This window comes from Macaca nemestrina, chromosome 16 (assembly GCF_043159975.1).
Source record: "Macaca nemestrina isolate mMacNem1 chromosome 16, mMacNem.hap1, whole genome shotgun sequence".
Lineage (NCBI taxonomy): Eukaryota > Metazoa > Chordata > Mammalia > Primates > Cercopithecidae > Macaca > Macaca nemestrina.
Genome location: NC_092140.1, coordinates 34017626 through 34039587, shown reverse-complemented (window position 1 = coordinate 34039587; position 21962 = coordinate 34017626). Strand labels below are relative to the sequence as shown.

The 21962-nt window shown below is 34.4% G+C and overlaps 1 protein-coding gene across 2 annotated transcripts in view; it reads left to right on the top strand.

Moving 5' to 3' along the window:
- Nucleotides 1–14542, top strand: part of LOC105481709 (Nedd4 family interacting protein 2) — a 70538-nt gene extending 55996 nt beyond the window's left edge. The window contains exons 5-8 of one of the 2 annotated variants that reach the window (XM_011741418.2): nucleotides 3279–3403; nucleotides 8027–8093; nucleotides 10696–10801; nucleotides 12183–14542. In XM_011741418.2, the coding sequence (XP_011739720.1) occupies nucleotides 3279–3403; nucleotides 8027–8093; nucleotides 10696–10799 (296 nt within the window). In that variant the 3' untranslated portion in view covers nucleotides 10800–10801; nucleotides 12183–14542. The remainder of the gene's footprint in view (nucleotides 1–3278; nucleotides 3404–8026; nucleotides 8094–10695; nucleotides 10802–12182) is intronic. The other variant, XR_011614713.1, reaches the window with a different exon arrangement.
- The last annotated feature ends 7420 nt before the right edge of the window (nucleotides 14543–21962 follow it).

Sequence of the window (21962 nt, the reverse complement as noted above, 5' to 3'; positions counted from 1 at the left end):
GAAACTTAGTAACATTTTAACATCTTGCAGAATTCTTAGTATTTGACTTATAAAGTAAATTTAATGTTCTTGAGAGAAGACTGTGTCAGAGTCTTCATTATTTCAATTCTTAATACAGGGATTGACATAGTAAACTCATTAAATAATAAGATGCCCAATAAATTACTAAAGCCAGTGGTAGAAACCTAATATTCATTTAAGTAAGTTTATTAATCTATGATATAGTTAATTTCTGCCCACCACCTGGTTAAATGATCAAGCTTTCATTCTTGGATAGAATGCTGATTTAATTCAGTTTAGTTATAAGCTTTATTATGATCGTAAAACCGAGAAATAAACTTATTTAAAGTGTCACATTCAACTTTAAAAAGTAGAAAATACAAACTTCATGAGTTGACACTTTTGAGTCTGAAAGTTCATGTAAGCCTTGTCCTCCAAGTTTGAAATGGTTTCTTGCTTCCCTTCTATTTTCGTCTGCTGAAGAAAAGAGGGGGAGAGGAATGAGGAAGGAGGGCGGGCAGCTCCTCGAATTTACTAATTGTAATATTCAGGTTGTCAACCAGCAAATGTATATGCAAGATTTAAACCTTAAATTGGTTTTAGTTACAATTTCTAGTTAGATATGTTAGTTATAATAAAAAGGAAATAAACTCTGGTTACAAATGAGTGCTGTTTTGTAATATTAGTCCTGTGAACCTTGGTTTTTATCTTAATTTTGGTTTAACTGGTAATCCTATATATTAGTAACATTTTAATAACAAACTTCTCACATAGTTTGTTTACAAAAAAGAGTAGCTTAAACATTCATTGCTTTCATTGTTATTATACCTTTTAAGAAACCTTAATTAGAAAAGAAAGGATCTAAATATATTGTACTAATTTTAGTATAAATACCTGTTTCTTGGGAATAAAAACATGTTATTTGACACCTTCTAATTATGTAACTCAGAAATCTTGTTTCTCCGTTTCTTTATTTCATTTACCACCAGTATCTTCTTTTTAATTTTTATTTCTTAGATTTGAAGGCCTTTCACTGATGTGTTATAAATGCGTGGTAACTTAGACACACTGGATGACTTTATTCTTAGCCAGTGATAGTATTATTAGCTAATATAATGTAAATGTATATATTTATATTTAATAGATTTAATATAAATATTTTACTAAATTTTTACTAAATTTTTTCCACAACTCATATATGTAACGCTTCCTGTTTTACAAATATTGTACCAATATTGTGACAGTAAATTTGTTTTTACCTCTATTTCCTGTTTTTTTTTTTTTTCTGGTAGGCTATAGGCCTAGAGTTTATTTGCTTGATAAGCATAGATTTGTTTGTCATCACTACCATCTAGTGGCTGTTTTTCAGATTGCAACTTGCTATATTTTCCATGTTTCTTAAACATCTAATAGCTACTCTGGGTAAAACGGTCCAGAAAAAGATTTTATTTTTAGTGTGGTTTATTTATAACTTAAGCATGTCACGTTACATAACTTGCACAAGTAAAATTACAGTGAATATCAATAAGACTATTTCAATTAAAACCTTTTGGTGGTTTAATTCTTTCCTTCTTTATTTTTAGTGTTTTACCTCATATAACCCTAAAAAAAGTTTACACTTAAATTTGGTGAGATAATTGTGTATTCTTGTTCAGAAAATGTAAAAGAAGAAATGTTTGTAATAATGCTTTTGCTCTCAAAATCCTTTTAAAGTGTTACCATAAAATGCCTCAGATACATGCATAATATGCGTATCTCTGATCTTATTTTTAAGAAACTTTCTAAGAGAATGGAACAGAATTTGGTTATTTGCCAAACACTAGAAATGAAAAGTTTACAGATGATTGACAGTCTATGGAAATGACCTTAAATTTTAGTACTTTAAAATGTAATGGGCTCTTATTTGATCCTGTTTAGAAAACTTTTCTTCTGAGGTTTAGCCATTTGTACCGTGTGTGAATTTTCACGTCAACATGCCATGGTAATAAGTAGTCACCTGCACTATTCTCATTTTAGACTTGCGGGAAACAGAAAGAGAAGATACTTGTAACCTTAAAAGAATTAGAAGAGTGTTTTGAAATGTGAATTCTGATTTGTAAGAAATTGCCAAACTGTCTTCCGAAGTAGCTGTAGTATTTTGCATTCCCACCAGCAATGAATGAGAGTTCCTGTTGCTCTGTGTCCTCACCAGTATTTGGTGTTGATGATTTTTTTTTTTTTTAGACATTCTAATAATTTGATGATGGTATCTCATTGTGGTTTAATTTTATTTCCCTAACAATTCATGTTAAGCATCTTTATTCAGTTCATTCTTTTGAGCACCTGCCATATACAAGTCAAAAAGTTACAGTTTTTAAAGGGGTTATCTGGACACTACACATCTTGGAAAACAAAAATTGATGACTTATTCTGTCCATTAAAAGCTGTTTTTTATATAGCTTTTAGATGACATTACATAGCATAAGTAAATCCAGAAAAGGAACATCTAAGAATTGTAATTACAGCTGAAGAAACCCATGAAGTATTTGTGAAGTATTGAATTTTATTGTTTTGTTTACCTTTTTTTTTCTTTTCTTTTCTTTTTCTTTTTCTTTCTTTTTTTTTTTTTTTTTTGAGCCAGAGTCTTGCTCTGTTGCCCACGCTCCAGTGCAGTGGTGTGATCTTGGCCCACTGCTACCTTTACCTCCCAGGTTCAAGCAGTTCTACCTTAGCCTCCTGAGTAGCTGGGATTACAAGTGCCTGCCACCACGCCCAGCTATTTTTTTTATTTTTAGTAGAGACAGGGTTTCATCATGCTGGCCAGGCTGATCTCGAACTTCTGACCTCAGCTGATCCCCCTGCCTCGGCCTCCCAAAGTGCTGGGATTACAAGCGTGAGCCACTGCGCCCGGCCTGCTTTTATTTACCTTTTTTAAAAAGCCAATTTTGTTGGCTGTTTGCTTAGGTTGGACTTCTTGCGTGGAACCACATGTGAGCTACATTGTGATCTGGTTTTAAGCTAGTTTAAAACTGCGGTTTCAACTACTAATGATAAGCTTTCAGAAATGGATTCCTGTTGGCCAGACTGACGAGAAACCAAGCTTACCCATTTGTTGATATACAGTATAGCAAATAAGCCGTTTGCAAAAAGTAGGCTATAGTCTATAAAGAAGGCTTAATTGGCAGAGTTAAAAGAAAGGGAACTGCTGTTTCCATTGAGCAATGAAATATTATTAATATGTCTATGTTAATTTGTTTCCAAATTGTGGTTTATAAAATAACTGTTTCTGTTACTTTTAGTGGCATTTATTTTCAACTGGCTTGGATTTTGTTTATCCTTCTGTATCACCAATACCATAGCTGGAAGGTATGGTGCTATCTGCGGATTTGGCCTTTCCTTGATCAAATGGATCCTTATTGTCAGGGTGAGTGTCTTGATAGCCTGTATCTCTTTTATCTCTAAAATGAGATGTATGAAATTTTCTGTGTGATTCATAAATGGGCACTTTATTTTCATGAATTCAGTTATTTGAAGGCTTATTCTTAAATCCTATATTTAATCATTATAGTGAGCTCTGCGGTATGAACACTTTATCATATGAGAAATTGTTAATACAGTGGAAAGAACTTTGAAATCATAAAAATTTAAGTTTGAGTCTCAACTTTTTTATATGTCTTTTAACTTTATTTAATTGTTCTGAGCATTAGTTTCTTTATAATAGGCTGATGATAGCTGCCTTGTGGCATTTTTATGAGGTATGGAAGTAATGTAATCAAAGTACCTTATCCAGTTACTGCAGAAATATATGTGCTCAGTAAATCATGGCTACTGTTATTGTGATATAGTGCAGGTATGCCTAAAATCAGTTAAAACATAAAAATTTCTCATTTAGTCACATTATCACGAACTTAAGTATTTTCTCACTCTTTTCTTTTGAAAACATTGAGAGCTCAAAAGGCCTATGAAGTGGTTATCAGAACCCTTTTTTTCCTTCATGCTTCTTCTGAGCCTTCCTTATTTCCCTGTTGTTCCCTGAAGTCACCCTCTGCCTTCTTCTTATCATTTACAAGATAGTGTGTAGCGAGACAGTGATAAGTCCTTTTCCCCACCTGAACAACTTTTCTAGTCCCAAAAAAGTTTTCTGTAAAAATTGCTTAGGCATTAGTGTTGTTAGCATCATCTTCCCCCAGCTCTTTACCTTTGCCTTTTGAAGGCCTCTTTTCACTTCTTTTTACAAATGTTTCTTCCTAGTTTTTTTTTTTTTTTTTTTTCTTTACGATAAGATCTAGGAGAATGATCAAGAATGGCTTTACTTACTGTTTTAATAAGTCCTTTGAAAAGTTACCTACACATTTAAAATGCTATTATACAATTAATAAATTAAAATATATACATTCTGCATTTAAACATTCATTTCTTATTGAATGAGCTAAGTCCTCCTAAAATTTTTAGTAGAATCATAGATCAAATATATTAGCTTCTCTTAAATGTTCACTTTGATAATATATCTATATTACTAAGTTGATTTAAAAGTCCCTATTATGAAAATATTAATGTTTATAGATGTGATGCATTTCTTCATTATTTTAAAACTTATAGCCTCCCAGGGTTTCAGTAATCCATAGGTTTTGGTTATTAATCAATTAATTATTGGTTGGGACCTATGGACTGGTTTCTTCTAAGAAAATTAAAATTTGAGCCATCGTGAGAACTATCCCCTGACAATTTCTTGTTTTAGTTTTACTGCAAAAGATGTACAGTGGGTCCTAACACAAGTATAAATCTGTTAGGTGTTACAGAACATACAAAGATAAAGACACAATCCCTTCCCTTATAGAAATTATTATTAAAATACCTCGAAGTTGGGCCTAGATAAGTCCAACGTTGATTATGATACTATTAAGCACTATTAATCAAATGGGATTTCTCATCTAAATCACAGAACACAGAAAATGATATGAGGACTATTTTCTCAATTCTCCCAGTTAGTAAATTGCTAGTATCATTCTAGATGTATAAGAAAGAAGTTAATGCATCCTATACAACTTATGCCCTTAGAGTATTACAGCTTAATTTTCTCATAAGAACCTCAGGTTGAGAAGGGATTAGATTATCTAGTTATCAACTCTAGTTGATGTGATAAGATGGGGAACTTATATTCAAGGACTGGAGTTTCTTACAGTTTTGTAAGGTATATACTGTCATCAGGTTTCATCTCCAGGACTGTTTAGTTTCCCTTAAAGTACTTTTACTGAGTTAGAGTTAATGTTATGCCTTTAGTGTGTATTAAGAAGTGTTATAAGAAAAGGATTTTTAAAAATCTTTTGTATAAAATAACAATAACTGTCATTCATTTAACCCTTAGTGTGTGCCAGGCATAATTTGTTACAAATAACGAGTTTTCAAACTTTTAACTGTATCTCTGATGCTGGTGATGATCTAGCCATTTTATTGGTGATGAAAGTAAGAATAAAGAGTCTAATAATTTGCTCAAGGTCCCACAGTTGTTTTTCTTGTGGAGACGGATTCTCACTCTGCCACCCAGGCTGGAGTGCAGTGGCGCCATCTTGGCACCCTGCAACCTCTGCCTCCTGAGTTCAAGCGATTCTCCTGCCTCAGCCTCCAAGTAGCTGGGACTACGGGCACATGCCGCCACGCCTGGCTAATTTTTTGTATTTTTGTAGAGACAGAGTTTCACATCATTGCCCAGGCTGATCTCAAACTCCTGAGCTCAGGCAGTCTGCCAGCCTCGGCCTCCCAAAGTGCTAGGATTACAGGCGTGAGCCACCGTGCCCAGCCAGTCCCACAGTTTTCAATGTGAATTGGCATCTACCTTGGTCTCAATTCATCGCCTATGTTCCTACTTCTGTACTGCCTCTGTTACACTGTATTTTGACTTTTATTATAATGCTCCAAGTAAAACATTCCTTTCAGAGTTTAGTGCTGAGAGAAAAGTTTTCCCCTAAAAACCTGGTGTTTCCTTTCATTAGACAATAAGTAATTTATATAAATCATACTGCTGCTGTCCATTTTGTGTCTAAGCTGCCATGAACCTCGGATTTTGTGTAAATATCTTTAGCCTAGGCTTCCAATACTACTTCTGTCTAAGGTTTTTATTATTTGGTTAAAAATACATATGTGTTTTATTAAAAACTAAGAAATTACATTTCAAAAGTAGGATGTAAACAATGAAATAGTGATGTTGTATTAATATAATAAAATCAGATGAATTCTTAATGTTCATTAATTTATTTTCCAAAATTTGATTTCTCTAGCCTGTGACTAGCCAATCAACATGATTGGTTTACTTATATTAAAAAACAACAACAACAGTTGGCTTAGGTTTATGATTTTAGTATTTTAAAACATTTTTGCTAACACAGTAATGAGTCCAACATTACTTTATCCGTTTTACATAGCGAATCCTTCTCTTTCAAAGTATTTTGGTGAAGACAGACTCTGTTCTGGCTGTTCGGGTTGCCTGTTACTGGGTAACACGCAGAAATTTAAAATAAAAACGTATTGCCTTGGTTCTTTATTCTTTTTTGTTCTTGAAAAGCCTTTAAGACCTATATGAAAGTGTTTTATTTCTAACTGTGAATCACTTGACTAAAAAATAGTATAGTACAGTCCTGTGTAAGCTGCATCTTTTCCATTTCAAGTCCCTCCTTCATTGTACACATATTTTAAAGATGTAGGTGTATGTGGGATCTCTGTGTTTAGTAGTACTTTGAAATTTTAAATCGCTCAAATTACTATACATTTTTAAAAAGTACTATAAAATGTAAAACATGAAATTACTGTAAATACTGAAATTACTATAAATGGTTGATTTATTAATTAGAAATACTTTCTGAGAAAATACTTAAAAGGCTATAAAAAGTAGACTTAGGTAATCTTTATTTGATATGCTTACTAAATAACATTATTTACAATTTGTAAGCATTTTTTATTATTGCCAAAGCCTAGGATTTTTAAGCTTATATGGAAATTACCAACAAATAATTGGAAATCTTTACCTATAAAGTTACAAATACTTTTAATTAATATCAGATTTGGGAGCAAGTCTGCATTTAACAAAATCATTTTTAGTTACATCCGATTCAGTTTGCAGGCCAGTGGAAACAGGGTGGGTAAATACAAGCTAATTTTTAATAATTTTAGAGTAGGTTATATTAAACACTTTTTAAAAAATAATCATTTGAGGCATTGTTTTAGGTGCTAAAGTTATCTGAAGTAACTGAAGAAAATCAGATTGATTTTTTAAAAAGCCTTTTAAAATTAATGAAGTGTAATGTCTAGAGTCTAATCAAGGAAAAGATAACTGTGTCCAATATCATCAAACTCTGCCTTCCATCTGCCTGTTCATATTCCCACACCACAGAGAATATAAAACTGTCTGCCATGGCCACTAATAGGAACTGTTGAAATGCCACTTTAAGGTTCATTTAGCTGTTCTCAGCTCACTGTTGGGAACTGAATGCTAGAGCATCTAGTTTGAAAATAGAAAGACTCTAATGGGGGTCTTTATGCACCTAGTATTTTTGGCAGTGATTAGCAGTAGGGAGTGTACAGAAGGTCAAAAGCTCTTCTTTTTGGAGGTCAGCAGGATACCCCCATCTGATAAGATTAAACTAATGTGGCTTTTGGTGTTAATATCTGAAGCAGCGGGTTGCTATAGTGTGTTTGGGATGGTAGTTGTGGTTTTGAGAGATTATGAAAGAAGGACTGATGTGAAACTTTTAATAAGAAAATGTGTGATTCAGACATACAACATTTACTTGTATTTCTTGCAGGGAGTTTGAAACTGGTTTTTGTTTCCAAAATACTTCATTTAATTTTTTTTTTTTTTTTGCTATTGCATAAGATGATTTTTTTCTCAAATAATTTATATATATGTATGCCATTTGTTGTTTTTATTTTTCCTTTGTGCTATTTTTAAGTGTTAAAGATTATTTGAGGTAAATCATTCTGAAACTGAAGATAATCTATGATTTTCAAATTCAGGTGTACGAATTTGGTTAATATATTTATGTTCACTCCATAGTTTTCTGATTATTTTACTGGATATTTCAATGGACAGTATTGGCTTTGGTGGATATTTCTTGTACTTGGTAAGTTTATTCTTAATGTATTTAGTTTAACTTTGATATTTCCAAAAACTGTAAATATAAATAAACTATGGCACAATTTATGTGGAAATTATTTTTCTTCTGTAAAATTCTCATATTCAAACACATCATCTCACATTTTTAAACTATTCTACATAGCACTACAGATTTCTTAGATTTAAAATCCAGAGGCTATCAGTGTAAAGAGTCAGTGGTGGGATGATCATTGAATGCCACAAAATTTTAAAATAACAATGTGATAAAAAACTGTCTTAGCATTTATCTCAGAAAATATACACAAATAACTTCTTTTAATGATCTTAGGAAATTTGAGAGTTGGATAGTTTGGTTGTTCTGTCTATTCTCTTATTTTTCAATCGTGGAAACATTCTTTATGCTTTTGAATTGTGCCTTGAATTAATTATTAATCAACCAGGCATAAGGAAAGGCTTTATGCCTAATGATCACAGTACTTCTCTTGAGTTGTCTTATAAGACATGTCTTTTTATTAATATTGATGGAATTTTATGGATTTTCAATTTTTGTTCCCTTTTGTTTTTTACCTTCGATGTGAGATAATTAAGTTAATCATTAAATCACATTATACCTTTAATCCACTTTTCAGATGTATTTGCTGACATAAGGAATACATTTTGTTTCTTGTTAGGATTAAAAGCCCATGTTTCACTCAGAATTGTACCAGAAAATAACAGCATTTCAGTAGGTGGCAGTCTTCTCTCTGAGTTTTTATTTAGTCGTACTGTTAGATCTTTAGGATCTTTTGGGAAACAAATTATTGTTAAATAAGGTCACTTAATTCTTTAATAGCTATAGTGAAATTATTTTAGTGTTATGACCTTGTTGAGATGCATCTGGAGGTGAAGCCAGTTTTATATTGTTGTGTTCTAACTGCCTGAATGCCGTGTTCTTTATTGAGTTTTTTACCTAAAAGTGAGAAGGTTTATAAAGTCTGTTAAGTATTTAAGTATATTAAATGAGTACATTTGTGTGTGTATATATATTATTTAGAGATTGGAGGAATCTTAGGGAGGTTAATGTGGGGCAGAGTAGAATACAGAGGACAATGCCAGTTCCACTTCAGAGCCGTAATCTAGTATTTATTTATTTAGGGGAATGTGAAAATGTAATAAATGATAAAAATGTTGCTCTCACATATGCTGAAAAGAATGTTGAGCACTTTGTAGAATGCTCAGAAACAGTAGCCACTGAGTGATTGGTTTTTAGATATGAACTGGGTGACTTCTTTTAGAAAATGCCTGAAAAGTAAAATGTGTGTTAGAAAACAGCAGCTTTAGAGAGAAAGGAAGGGATCCCACAAATAAGTTGGTTTACATTTTTCAGTAATAGTTTTACATTTGGATAACAGTATTACTATCTTTGAACAGCATCCGGAAGGGTATGAGGGTGGAATGCAGAGGGAGTCCCAAACGGAGGGAGTTAGGACATGGGAAGCAGATGCAATTGGGTTTAGCTGAAATTTATACCCTTTAAGTCATCATTTGTAGCTCTCTTCTGTCTTTCCTCTCCAATTTACTACACACATGCTTCTTTTTTTTAGTGATTTGATTATTGCCTTGCAGTTGGGGTACAAATTTAGTTTGAGACTTTGTATTTTAAATTCACAAACTCCTTTTCCTCCTGGTGAGGAAAGTCCTACACATACAGTAGATACCTTCTGTTTTTGTTTTTGGATCCCCCACCCCAATTTCCTGATTAAAAATTTACTGGGGTTAATGTTTCCCTAAGAATCATGTGCTTAAGTATTTCAAAGGCTTATACTAATAATGGTAATGTTTTATATTGATCTAATATTTGTTATGTGAAACTTGAGAGAATTTCACAGGTATTGCTTTTTAAATTATTACATATATCTGTGGTTATTTTAAAATACTACTTTACAAAGGAGAAAACTGAGATAGATATAAGAAGAATCCCAAATAATCTAAATCATTAGAGTAATTGTCTTCCAAGTTGTCTTTTCTAACTCTTCTTAATTTTTTATTATGTTAGTTTCTTATTATTACTTCAAAATAAGAACTCATAATTGAAAACATGTACATAATGCACATATCTTCAAATACAGATTTCACAGATGACAGGCACTTGATACTGCTGTACAGGCTTATTGTTTTTTTCCCCACAGTTGTTAGCAACCACATGTATGTTTTTCCTTTTTATGTACTTTATATAAATAACTATGTCTTAGTTCACTCAGTAGTTACATTAATTGAAAAGATTGAACACATGGGCTCAATGGGAGTTTTATGAGTTGAATCAGTTTAAGTGCATCAGGTAACTTTGCTATTTAAGGAAATTACTTAAATGTATGTTTTTATGTAATTCTGGATTTTTATAACTAGATTTGCTTTAATTTTGGTACATCTAGGCTTAACAAATTGAAAAATTGTATTTCCTTGTGACAGAGTTTATCCTTATAGTGTAAAATATATTACAGAAATGAATGGAAGTCTGCAAATAAAATTCCTTAAGCCAAGAGGATCTTGTTCATAATCGTCTACTTTAAATTTATCTTGCCCCTTTCTGTATAAAAACATATATATCCATATTATTTCAATTTTCTCAGGTCTGCTCCTTTTCTTCAGAGGATTTGTTAATTATCTAAAAGTCAGAAACATGTCTGAAAGTATGGCAGCTGCTCATAGAACAAGGTATTTCTTCTTATTATAGAGGTAAGAAATATTAATCTGTGAACTCTGCCTATTTCCTTTATGTATTCAAATTTACCAGATACATGTTAAATGCCTAATGAGTATTCATGATTTTTACTGTTAGCATATTTAATATTTTTTAATACTGCTAATGGTCAGCTTATTGAAATTTAATAAGTCATAGACCTTTTTAGATAACTCTTAGATTTTTAAAATTGAATTTCATAAATTTTAGTTTTTAAAATACATAACGAGTAAACTGAAATTTTAAATCAGACTTTTAAAACTTCTCTTTAAAGATTAACCATAGAATGTATATGAAGTAACCACCAGCACGAAATTTGAAAGCTTGAAAAACAACAAAGACTGAAGGAATGGGCATTTTTGTATAAAACAATGTGAAATTCGCATAGATATCTGGTGGGAAAAAAAATCTGTGATTGAAAAACAATTTGTCTTGCAGTCCTTTTAACAGTCTGGATCAAGGAATAAAAGTCATGTGAAGAAAATAGTTCTGTTATTGTTTTCTTAATGTGTGCTGGTTTTTATCAACTATGAAGGCTACAACTTGAATAAGTAGGAATATGAAGAAATGAGTAGACGTTGTCTTACTAGTTATCCAGTGAATTTCTGGAGGCCGTGGATATAGTAATAGTATTTATTTATTGTGCAGCGGGAGTATCTTCACATAAAGTGACTTCCTACTCCCTATTCTATTTTTTAAAGCAAGTACCATATACTTTATGCCTATAAATAATGTAAATTGATAAAGCATTTGAACTCCATAACCAAAATGTCTACTAGTGCTTAACTTCTGAATGTAGGACTATAAGGAACAAAGTGTTTCAAGTTTACTAAGTATTCTTTTTTCAAATAAATTTTATGCTTTGTGATTTGGTTGCTTACATTTTATTTATCATTTATGTAAGTTATACATAAGCTTATATAATTTACTTATTTCTGCTAGAGTACTATGAATACACTTGTATTTCTAGATCATGTTTAAGTATCATTTTAAGTGTTCTATTAAAGTCTCCCCCAACCACTCCCAAAGAAGTCGCTGTCGCTTTATTTTAACAAGCAAAATATCTTCGCAAACAGTGGCATTAAGAATTTGTCAGTATTAATAATAAGATTAAAAGGCAAAGTAATTTTGCTATTTTACTAATTTGTGTGGTTATCTTCTGTGCATTTCAAAGAGTGTAAAATACAATGCAAATATTTTCTAGATGAAAGTCTGCTATAGAAGCCTTACACTTTAGAATATATTCTGATTTATAGACTTTATCAAAAGAATATTATATACTTGATATAATTCTTCTATAAAATGTGTTGTATTATACTGTGATTTAGATAAAGACAACTTAATACATTTTAAGACTAATTCCTTCTTTGTCTCCAGACTGCATCAACCTGACATTCCTTTCTTATACCAATGTGAAATTTCCGGATCATCTGTAAACCTACAACTTTAATAGAAGACTACTAATAACAGAAGACTAGTGAAGAAAAGACGGAGCTTCAAAATTGAATGGCAGGGTGGTTTATGCTTACAAGCCATTTCTGTTCATTCTTTAAGTATCTGTATTTCATTTGTTTTGCACATACGCATATGTGCCCATTTGAGAGATTTGCGTATACTTGATAGAAACCGTAAAGTTGTAGCAGTTAAGTCCAGTCACATTTGGTTAATCAGTGTTTGATATAATTGAAAGAGTTGAGTGGATAAACAGTCTTCCAGCTTGTAAATGCCATTGACTTCTGACCTGACATTTAGTATAATAAAAATGAAATTATTAACCATGTCTAATGATTTAGTTTCTGGCTCTTAGACTCATCTGGTAATTCTACACATGAAACATCTTTTGTTACATAAGGTTTATTGAAACCTGCAGTGCTGATTATTAGAAAGGATTTGTCAGATTTTTGAACATGACATTTACATTATTATTTAGGAAAACTCTTCCTGTAAATAACCATGCATAACTTACTTTCTGCAATGTTTTCTTAGAAATTGTGTCCAGATAGCTTCCATTAATTTTAAATTAAGTGAGCTAAATATATATATGTATATGTATACATATATATATACACACACACACACATACACACACACATATATGTATTTAGAAACCTGAGTGTTAAAGATAGAATTTGTTTTAGGACAAATTTTAAGAAAATGTGGGAATACCAAATGTCCTTTATAAGATAAAAAAAAATTTTTTTAAGGGACATACTAGTTTTAGGGATTTTCAGATGAGAAGCTGGGTTTTTAGGATTGCCCGTCTTGGAGATTCTTGCAGGAAGAGATTGTATTAGATATTATATTTATTTCATTTAAGATAATTTTGAAAGTTAATTTTCTAAATAAGATAATTCTCATTTGTGTTTGTCTTTTAAAAAGCCAATAAAATATCTGTCAGTATCATTGTAATAATTTTTTTAGAGTTTAATTTGTAAAGCTTAGCAAATAAAATCTTGTACTATTAATAGCTTCTTGCTTTATGACTTTAGGATTAACTTGTAAAAAACATATCCTGAACTGAGATATGCAAAACACTCATTTTCAAGTTATGGAAATGTGTTTGTGGCATATAGGACTGTGGGGTCTGTGTGTGTAGTGAGAGTATGTAACCATTATTACAACTGGAAGTTAATTTACATTCATAAACTACTATATTTCCCATCTTGCAAATCATTTTATGTCTCATCTGTTTTTCCTTTCGGTTATATCTTTGATTTTGAATACCAACATTTAAAATGATGGTATTTTATCTTTTAAACTTAAAAATTATTTAATACAGCTATATGGAACGTATAAAATTGATTTCTTATTTATTATTAGACATTACTACTAAAAGGTACATCTAACTATTCAGGGACATTTTTCCATTTCCAAAAAATAAAATTTATTATGCTTTATAACCCCTTCTGTATTTCTCTGTATTTTCTGATTGTTTCATTGTCTTTGATAAATAAAACATAGTTTAGTTTTGCTAATATAGCCTATTTTTTGTTTTGTCTCATTCAGTTTACTTTCCTGCATAGAATTTTTATTGTTGTATTAAAATTTTTATTGTTGTATTAAAGTACCTGTGTTACAACCCTTGAAGTAAGACAATAGCATGGGGTAAAGAAAAAATACTTGGTTTAGTTGCCTAATTTGGAAATTAATTAAAATTAAACTGTACTAATAACATATTCAAACTCATGCTGTATCTCTTTCATATTAATTTCTTATAGACCTGTACTTTATTCTTTCAAAAATTTTTAAATTAAATTAAAGCTTTGCTACATGGTAATTAATTACTAGGAAGCTTAGCTGTCAAACATCGACTTACTAGAATTTCATTTTAGCTTTTATGGTATATGTGCTTGTTTTCTGAATATGGATATGTTACTTTTGATCCAGCATCAAAACTTCACTTTTTGTTTTGACTTTTTCCCCCCAAATCTATAAGGTTCAAGTATACATATGACTTAATCCTCTATAATTGGCATAATTCAATGGTAGCCTTAAATCTCATCACGTAAGCAAGGGAATCAGAATGTTATTTTCAAGAACTTAATGTTCCCTTCAGATATATCAAATCCTGCATACTTCATTTCCTGTGACCTTGAACAGCTGCTGTTGTGTTTTGGGGACACTTGATCATCTTTACACTCTGCCTTAAAGATTGAAAAATCAGAACTCTTGTTAGGGTATCTAAACATTTTTGAGTGTGAACTGGGGATTGGAAGTTATTACAAAAATTTTTCAAATTCTATTGTAAATGAATAAGCTGGTCATGGCTAGGATAATTCATTTTCATGTATTTATGCAATAAACTGAATTTTAAGGCAAAAATACACTTTTCCATATGGTGTATGCAGGATAGATTTTAGGAACTTAGATTAAAATAGAAATCCCATTACATTTGATTAAAATGAAAATCTCTGCTTAATAGAAAAAAATACTAAACTTTAGCCTATTATTTTAAGTCTGTAAGATATATTTCATTTTAGACATGCCTTTGAAGTTGTTCACATATTTTTACCTGCTAAAACAATATTATTTCCAGTAAAATCTCTCCTAACAGGAAAAGTGGAGTTCCAGATACCCAGTTGGAGAAAAATTCAGAGTTCCTTCATTTAATATAATTTTTTTCATCTAGTATGCACTACTTCCAGAAGTGCATAAGGTAATGATAGTGAATGTGACACCGTACTTAGGTAATATATATCCTTAGTTTGCTCAAAACTGTCCTGGTTATTCCTGTTTTCTTAGCTTAATAGTGCCTCGTCGTACTCGAAAGTGTTCTAATTTGGAGGATAAGTTATATGATCGTCCTGTGTATAATTGTAGACCGCACCAAGAAGCAACTACCTTAGCTCCACTGCCCTTTGAGGGATGGAACTGGGGTAAGGGTAGGAGCCAGTTGTTATTGTCACAGTGTTTTCTAATGAACCATTTGGCCTGTAGAAGAGGAATAGTATTTTTTTTAATAGTTGTATTTGAATCCAGCTTATGGTAAATATTAAACTGAATGGCTTTTATATTTTTAACTGCTGTTAAATGTTATTTTAGCATTTATTAGTTGTTTAATTCTTCAAATAGTCATATGAAATATTAACATATATTTGATAAAGGTCAATTGTTAGATGATAATGTGCCATTCATTATCATAGGAATGTCCTTGCCCATATATAAAACATGCTGGCATGTATTTTACTTGTTAATAAAGTTGTATAGATGTGGAAGTGTGAACCTGTGATGCATCCTTTTCAAAATCAGTTTAAGATTCACTTCTTATCACCACTTTGGCCTCACTAAACTGTTTATGTGACAAACCTTTCAAGATTGGAGATGGAAACAACACTTGTGAAATTAGGTTGGAGTTTAAACATCTTTTAACTTCTCAGTTATTTGTATGTCAGGAGATAAATTGTGGTTTAATTTTAATAAACACAAAATACCAGATTTTTGAAAATAATTTGTTCATTTCTACTTTGTAAAGTATCATTGGTCACGTAGGTCAGACCTGCTTATGGGTGTGAATTCTTATTGGGGACATAATACCTAACATGCAAAAATTTCCAGCAAGTAAATAAGAAAAATAGAAAACTCATTTCATACTTTTAAAAACATGTTTTTAAAGTTTACTTTAAGCTCAGAGTATGTGCTGCTTTTACTTTTTTAATGTTTTGAGCTTATATTTCATTATTTTTGTTTTGAGAGATTGAGTTGTGCTTTAAAAAAAATTCTCCTTGTTTTATTAGAAACTGTTATTTAAAAAAAAAAAAAAATTCAGCACCTAAATAGAGAATATATGGGGTATTACTCCTTTAACAGCAGAGGTTATAGCACACCAAAGCAATACTTCCAGTTCACAGAATCTTAGAGGTTTTCTCTCTCTTCAATCTTGCAAAGAACCACTTTACTACTCCCTAATTAAATTCATATTTGCTCCTTATGTCTTGTCTCCTGCAAGTGGAATAAAAGCAAAAGTTACCTAGATGACATTTGATCTTAAGGGATGCAATTAGGTGAAAGGGGGAAGGCAGTTGCCTGTTTACCAAGCAGTAAAGCATTCTAGCTGGTAGGAAAAGTGGAAGTTTGACATCTCTCTCCAGGCAGAAGGGTGGGGAGCCCAGAGGCCAGTCCCTTAGATTTTCATTCTGAATTGACTTAGATGATACTATCCTATAACTAGTGACACATTTATTTTGCTCAAAGAGCCACTGCACTGAAATCCTTGTTAGAAGTGATCAGGAAGTAAGCTGGTGGGCATGTTGTTTCTGATTCTAGGACAAATTACTTCACCGGCTTTCTCTTATAATCATAGGTCAACCTTGGGTTTATTTTCAAAAATGGCTGTTATGTCAAAAGGGAAATAATTAGATGGGAATCAAGTTCTCCAGACTCTACCCTGATCATACTTTGGATCATTGAAATATTTTTGAGTGCCTGTTAATAGTTCTTGAAGGGATTATGCTGTTACTGCCACATAAAATCTGTCTTTTACCCTATTCTTCTTTCCACCTTCTTTGAAAAAAACACACACACACACAAAAAAACAAACCTTAATTGCTATCTCTTTCAGGAAACCTTTTCCTCTCATCCTCTTTAATTTTCATCATCTTGGTTTCTATAGCCCTATGTGTGTGAGGTACTTACAAGACAGGGCTGGGAGTATTAATTTTTAGGTTACTATCCTCAATTATAGCTTACTCAATTTTGCATGTCACCACCCCCCCTCCCCCCCCACAACACCTAAGCACAAAGCTCAATACATTTAGTGAATGATTGGATAGGATGGATGCCAGTGTGAGACTGTGTACTGGTATATATAAAATGTCTTCTGGCCTTTATCTCAATGTCTAATAGAGGAAGATTTATAAAGAGGAAAATTGCCTAATATTGAGATATGAACAAAAATTATGGGTCAGAGCAATTGAACTCCAGGAGAAAATGGTCACTCTTCACTGCAGAGGTGACACTGGAACTAGATCTTAAAGAATAAGTAGAAGCGTGCAGTGTGTTTAAGCATTTCATACATTCTCATATTTTTCCATCTCTTGCATGATGTTCTCTGCCTTCCTTGATTGTCCTCAGAAGGAAGGAATTATCTTTCCAATTCTCATAACACTTCTTCTGAGGCTCTTTATTAAACCACTTTCTACTGTGTGTCTCAGTAGTGTGCATTCATGCCTCACCACTTCTGCTAGAGGGCAGGATCTGTGTGAGGTATAGAATCGTAGCCTCCAGTGAGCCTAGCACATACTAAACACCTTTAAAAGATCAAGATTTTCCACATCATTGTGAGCCACTCACTTTACCACTGCAGATACCACTGCAGATGTCCACAATGGTACAGCCTTCCTCTTCTCCAAAACACTGTACAAGAAGTATGTAGAGTAATTGTGAACATCTTTTTCACATATCTCCCAACTTTATCTCCCTCTCTAGGAGTAACCACTGTTAACAATTTATTACACACTCTTACAGATGTTTTCCACATAGATTTTTCTACTAGGATGATCCTGTGCTCTATGATGTCAGCATAACTTCTGGTTATGAAGGTGAGAGGATCCCAGGTATAAATGTCTGAAAAAGTGTACCTCTTGCTTTGTATTTATAGGAGACTGCTCTCAGGGGAGAGTAGTGTTTCTTTATTGCAAACATAGTTTATTTACTGCGAAACCAAGGTTTATTTTCTTGGTCCTTTAGTCTCTAGATGAAGAATGACTTGTGGTTTCGAGGCCTTTGGGAGCTGAACTATTCCTGGATCTGATATATGCAGCATGTAAATGTCCTATTTTATGAACTCCTTACAACTCAATTTGGTGAGAAGTTCTCTGAAACGAGGTCATTTGGAGGGAAAAGGTCAGAGTTGGCAAGAAAGTCCAGCCTGGGTAGGCTGAGAGAAGACTAAAATAATGCTGAGTTTAGGCTGGGCGTGGTAGCTCACGCCTGTAATCCCAGCACTTTGGGAGGCCAAGGCAGGTGGATCACATGAGGTCAGGAGTTTGAGACCAGCCTGGCCAACAGGGTGAAACCCTGTCTCTACTGAAAATACAAAAGTTAGCTGGGTGTGGTAGTGGGCGCCTGTAATCTTAGCCACTTGGGAGGCTGAAGCAGGAGAATCACTTGAACCCCGGAGGCAGAGGTTGCAGTGAGCCAAAATCACACCACTGCACTGCAACCTGGGTGACAGAGTGAGACTCCCTCTCAAAAAATAAAGTAAAGAAATAAATAATGCTGGACTTAAAATGAATTCCCTTTGTTTTGGGACCAGCATGTCCCAGGATGTGGCAGTCACTGTTCTCTGACTAAACCTACAGCCATTTAGAACCCCTCTGTATTAGTGTTCTCCAGAGAAACAGAACCAATAGGATCTGTGTATGTATGTATATATGTATGGTCAATAGATCCATCTGTCTAGGTATTTATTATTGGAATTGGCTTATGTGATTATGGTGGCTGAGAAGTCCTATTTACAGTCTGCAAACTGGAGAACTAGGAAAGCTGGAGGTGTAATTCACTGAGTCAGAAGGCCTAAGAACCAGGAGAGCCTATGGTGTAACTCCCAGTCCCAGTTGGAAGTTGGGAGTGGGGTGAAGAAATGGTGTGAGTCTGGAGTCCAAAGGCCCAAGAACCAGGAGCTCCAGTGTATAAGGGCAGGCAAACATGAATTGTCCCAGCTCAAGAAAAGAGGGATAGTTCACTCCTCTTCCATATTTTTGTGCTATTTTGGCTCTCAATGGATTGGACAATGCACACCCACATAGGTGAAGGCAGATCTTCTTTACTCAGTCTACTGATTGAAATGTTAATCTTTTCCAGAAACACCTTCACAGACACACCTGGAATAATGTTTAATCAGCTATCTGGGCATCCGTTACCTCAGTCAAGTTGACACATAAAATTAACCATCACACCCTTCTTCTTCCCCAGTTTTTCCTGCCTGAATGCCAGTATGGTATCTGGAGGTGAAGCGGGACCCAGATACACAGTTTGGGTTCTCTGTACTGTGTAGTGATAAACAGTTTGGATTGCTCTTAAACATGACCAAAGTAAGTAATATCCTCAGTGGCTAAGCCAGTGGCTCACAGTGATGTGCAAAATCTTGCACCTTGTTTTTTAAAGGTGCTTACAGTAACCTATGTTCTATAGAATTTACAGGAGAGCTGCTTAGGCCTTCACAAACCACCAACATGAAAAAAAAAAAAAAGTTGCAAGTCTTACCTTTCCACAGGGGTTACTGACCAGACTCCTCACGCATGGTTTGATTTTCAGTCAACTCACTACTGTGGCAGTGTGTAAGTAGTTTAAGTAATGGGTTTATATCTGCTTGATTCTCGCCCTTTTATTCTCTTTATTCTTCAACTGTGTTCCAGTTGGGAACCCACTACTTCCCAGTCGCTTCTGGAGAGTGGCTTAGTGAAAATGTCAGCAGCCATGATTTCAACAACTATCTCAAAGGTCATTCCATGCTGTCCACATTAACCACCAACAAAACTTTGCCAAGCGAAGCAGGTGCCATTTTCTTTCTTCCCTCCCCTTCCCTTCCCCTCCACTTCCCCCTTCCCCCTTCCTTCTCCCTTCCCTTCCCTTTTTTTCTTTTTTTGGCCACCTTCCTGGCTGGGAAAGCAGATGTCATTTTCAGATATCTGCTTGGAAAAACAACAAATCAGAATGGCCGGGTGAAATCAACACTCCCTTTTATGGTAGTCCAGCTCCCAAATACGTAATGTTGGCTTTTCAGAGAAGAGTTAAAATATGGAAGGAGTGAAGCAAGATGGCTGACTAGAAGCAGCTACAATGTGTGACTCACAGAAAGGAGCAAAAGGGGTGAGTAAATACAGCACCATTAACTGAAACATCCAAGTACTCACACTGGGATTGATCAGGGAAACGGCTCGACCCATGGCGAATGGAGATAAGCAAGACAGAGTGACGGCCCACCCAGGAGTGACATGGAACCAAGAGAACCCCAATCCCTGGCCCAGGCAAACAGTGAGTACGCAACCTCAGGAACCCATGCTTTTCCTATGGATCTTTGCAACCCTCAGATCAGGAGATCCCCTCATGAACCCATTTAACCAGGGCCTTGGGTCTGACGTACAGAGCTGCATTGAGTCTCAGCAAAACAGCTACTCAGGCGTGCACAGAGATCTGAGAACTTTACGTATTTGGGATCTGGGATTGCTGACAAAGGTGACTGCAACTTAAGCAGGGTAGGAGGTCTGTACATACCCCTGGGAAGGGGGCTGAATCCAGGGGGCTGGGCATTTTTGGTCTGTGAATCCCACTCCCATGGCACCTCACAAGATAAGACTGACTGGCTTGGAATTCCAGCCAGCCACTGGCACTTAACCTGAGACAGGACAGAGCCCCTTGGGGGAGGAGCAGGCCACCATCTTTGCTATTTGGATGACTCAGCCATTTTAGCCTGCAGACTTTGGAGAGTCCAAACAGACTGGGTGTGGAAGGGATCCCCCAGCACAGCACAGCTGCTCTAGCCAAATGTGGCCAAACTGCATCTTTAAGTGGGACCCTGATCTATTATTCTGCATTGAGTGGGACCTCAGCCGAGTCCTCAGAGGTGGACTGTAGGAGGCTACCTCCTACAGGTGTGTTCAGGCTGCCAACAGGTTTGTGCCCCGCTGGGATGGAACTCCTAGAGGAAGGAGCAGGCTGCCATCTTTGCTGAATCACAGCCTTCACTGGTAGTACCTCCAGGTACTGGAAAGTCCGAGGCAAGTAGGGTCTGGAGTGGATCCCCCAGCAAACCACAGCAGCCCTATGGAAAAGTGTCCAGACTGTTAAAAATAAATAAATAAATAAATAAATAAATAAATAAATAAAACAAAACCCCATTCAAAGGTCAGCAACCTCAAAGATTGAAGGTAGATAAGCCCACAAATATGAGAAAGAATCAGTGCAAAAACGCTAAAAACTCAAAAAGCCAGAATGCCCTCTTTCCTCTAAATAACAGCAATACTTCTCCAGCAATGGTTCAGAACTGGGCTGAGGTTGAGATGGCTGAAATGACAGACGTAGACTTCAGAATGTGGATAAAAACAAACTTCACTGAGCTAACAGAGCACGTTGTAACCCAATGCAAGGAAGCTAAAAATAATGATAAAACAGTGCAGGAACTGACAGCCAAAATAGTATACAGAAGAACATAACCAACCTGGTAGAGCTGAAAAACACATTATGAAAACTGCACAATGCAATCCCAGGTATTAGTACCAGAAGACACCAAGTGGAGGAAAGAATTTCGGAGCTGGAAGACTGTCTTTCTGAAATAAGACAGGCAGACAAGATTAGAGAAAAAAAAAATGCAAAGGGATAAACAAAACCTCAGTGAAATATGGAACTATGTAAGGAGACTGAATCTACAACTGATTAGGGTACCTGAAAGAGATGAAGAGAATGGAACCAATTTGGAAAACATTTCAGGGTATCATCCAGGAGAACCTTCCCAACCTAGCTAAATTGATCAGTATTCAAATTCGGAAAATGCAGAGAACCCTGGTAAGGTATTCAATGAGAAGATCATCCACAGGACACATAATCTTTAGATTCTCCAAGGTCAAAATGAGAGAAAACATTAAGAACAGCCAGAAAGAAAGGCCAGGTTACCTACAAAGGGAAGGCCATCACACTAACAGCCAGCCTCTCAGTGGAAAT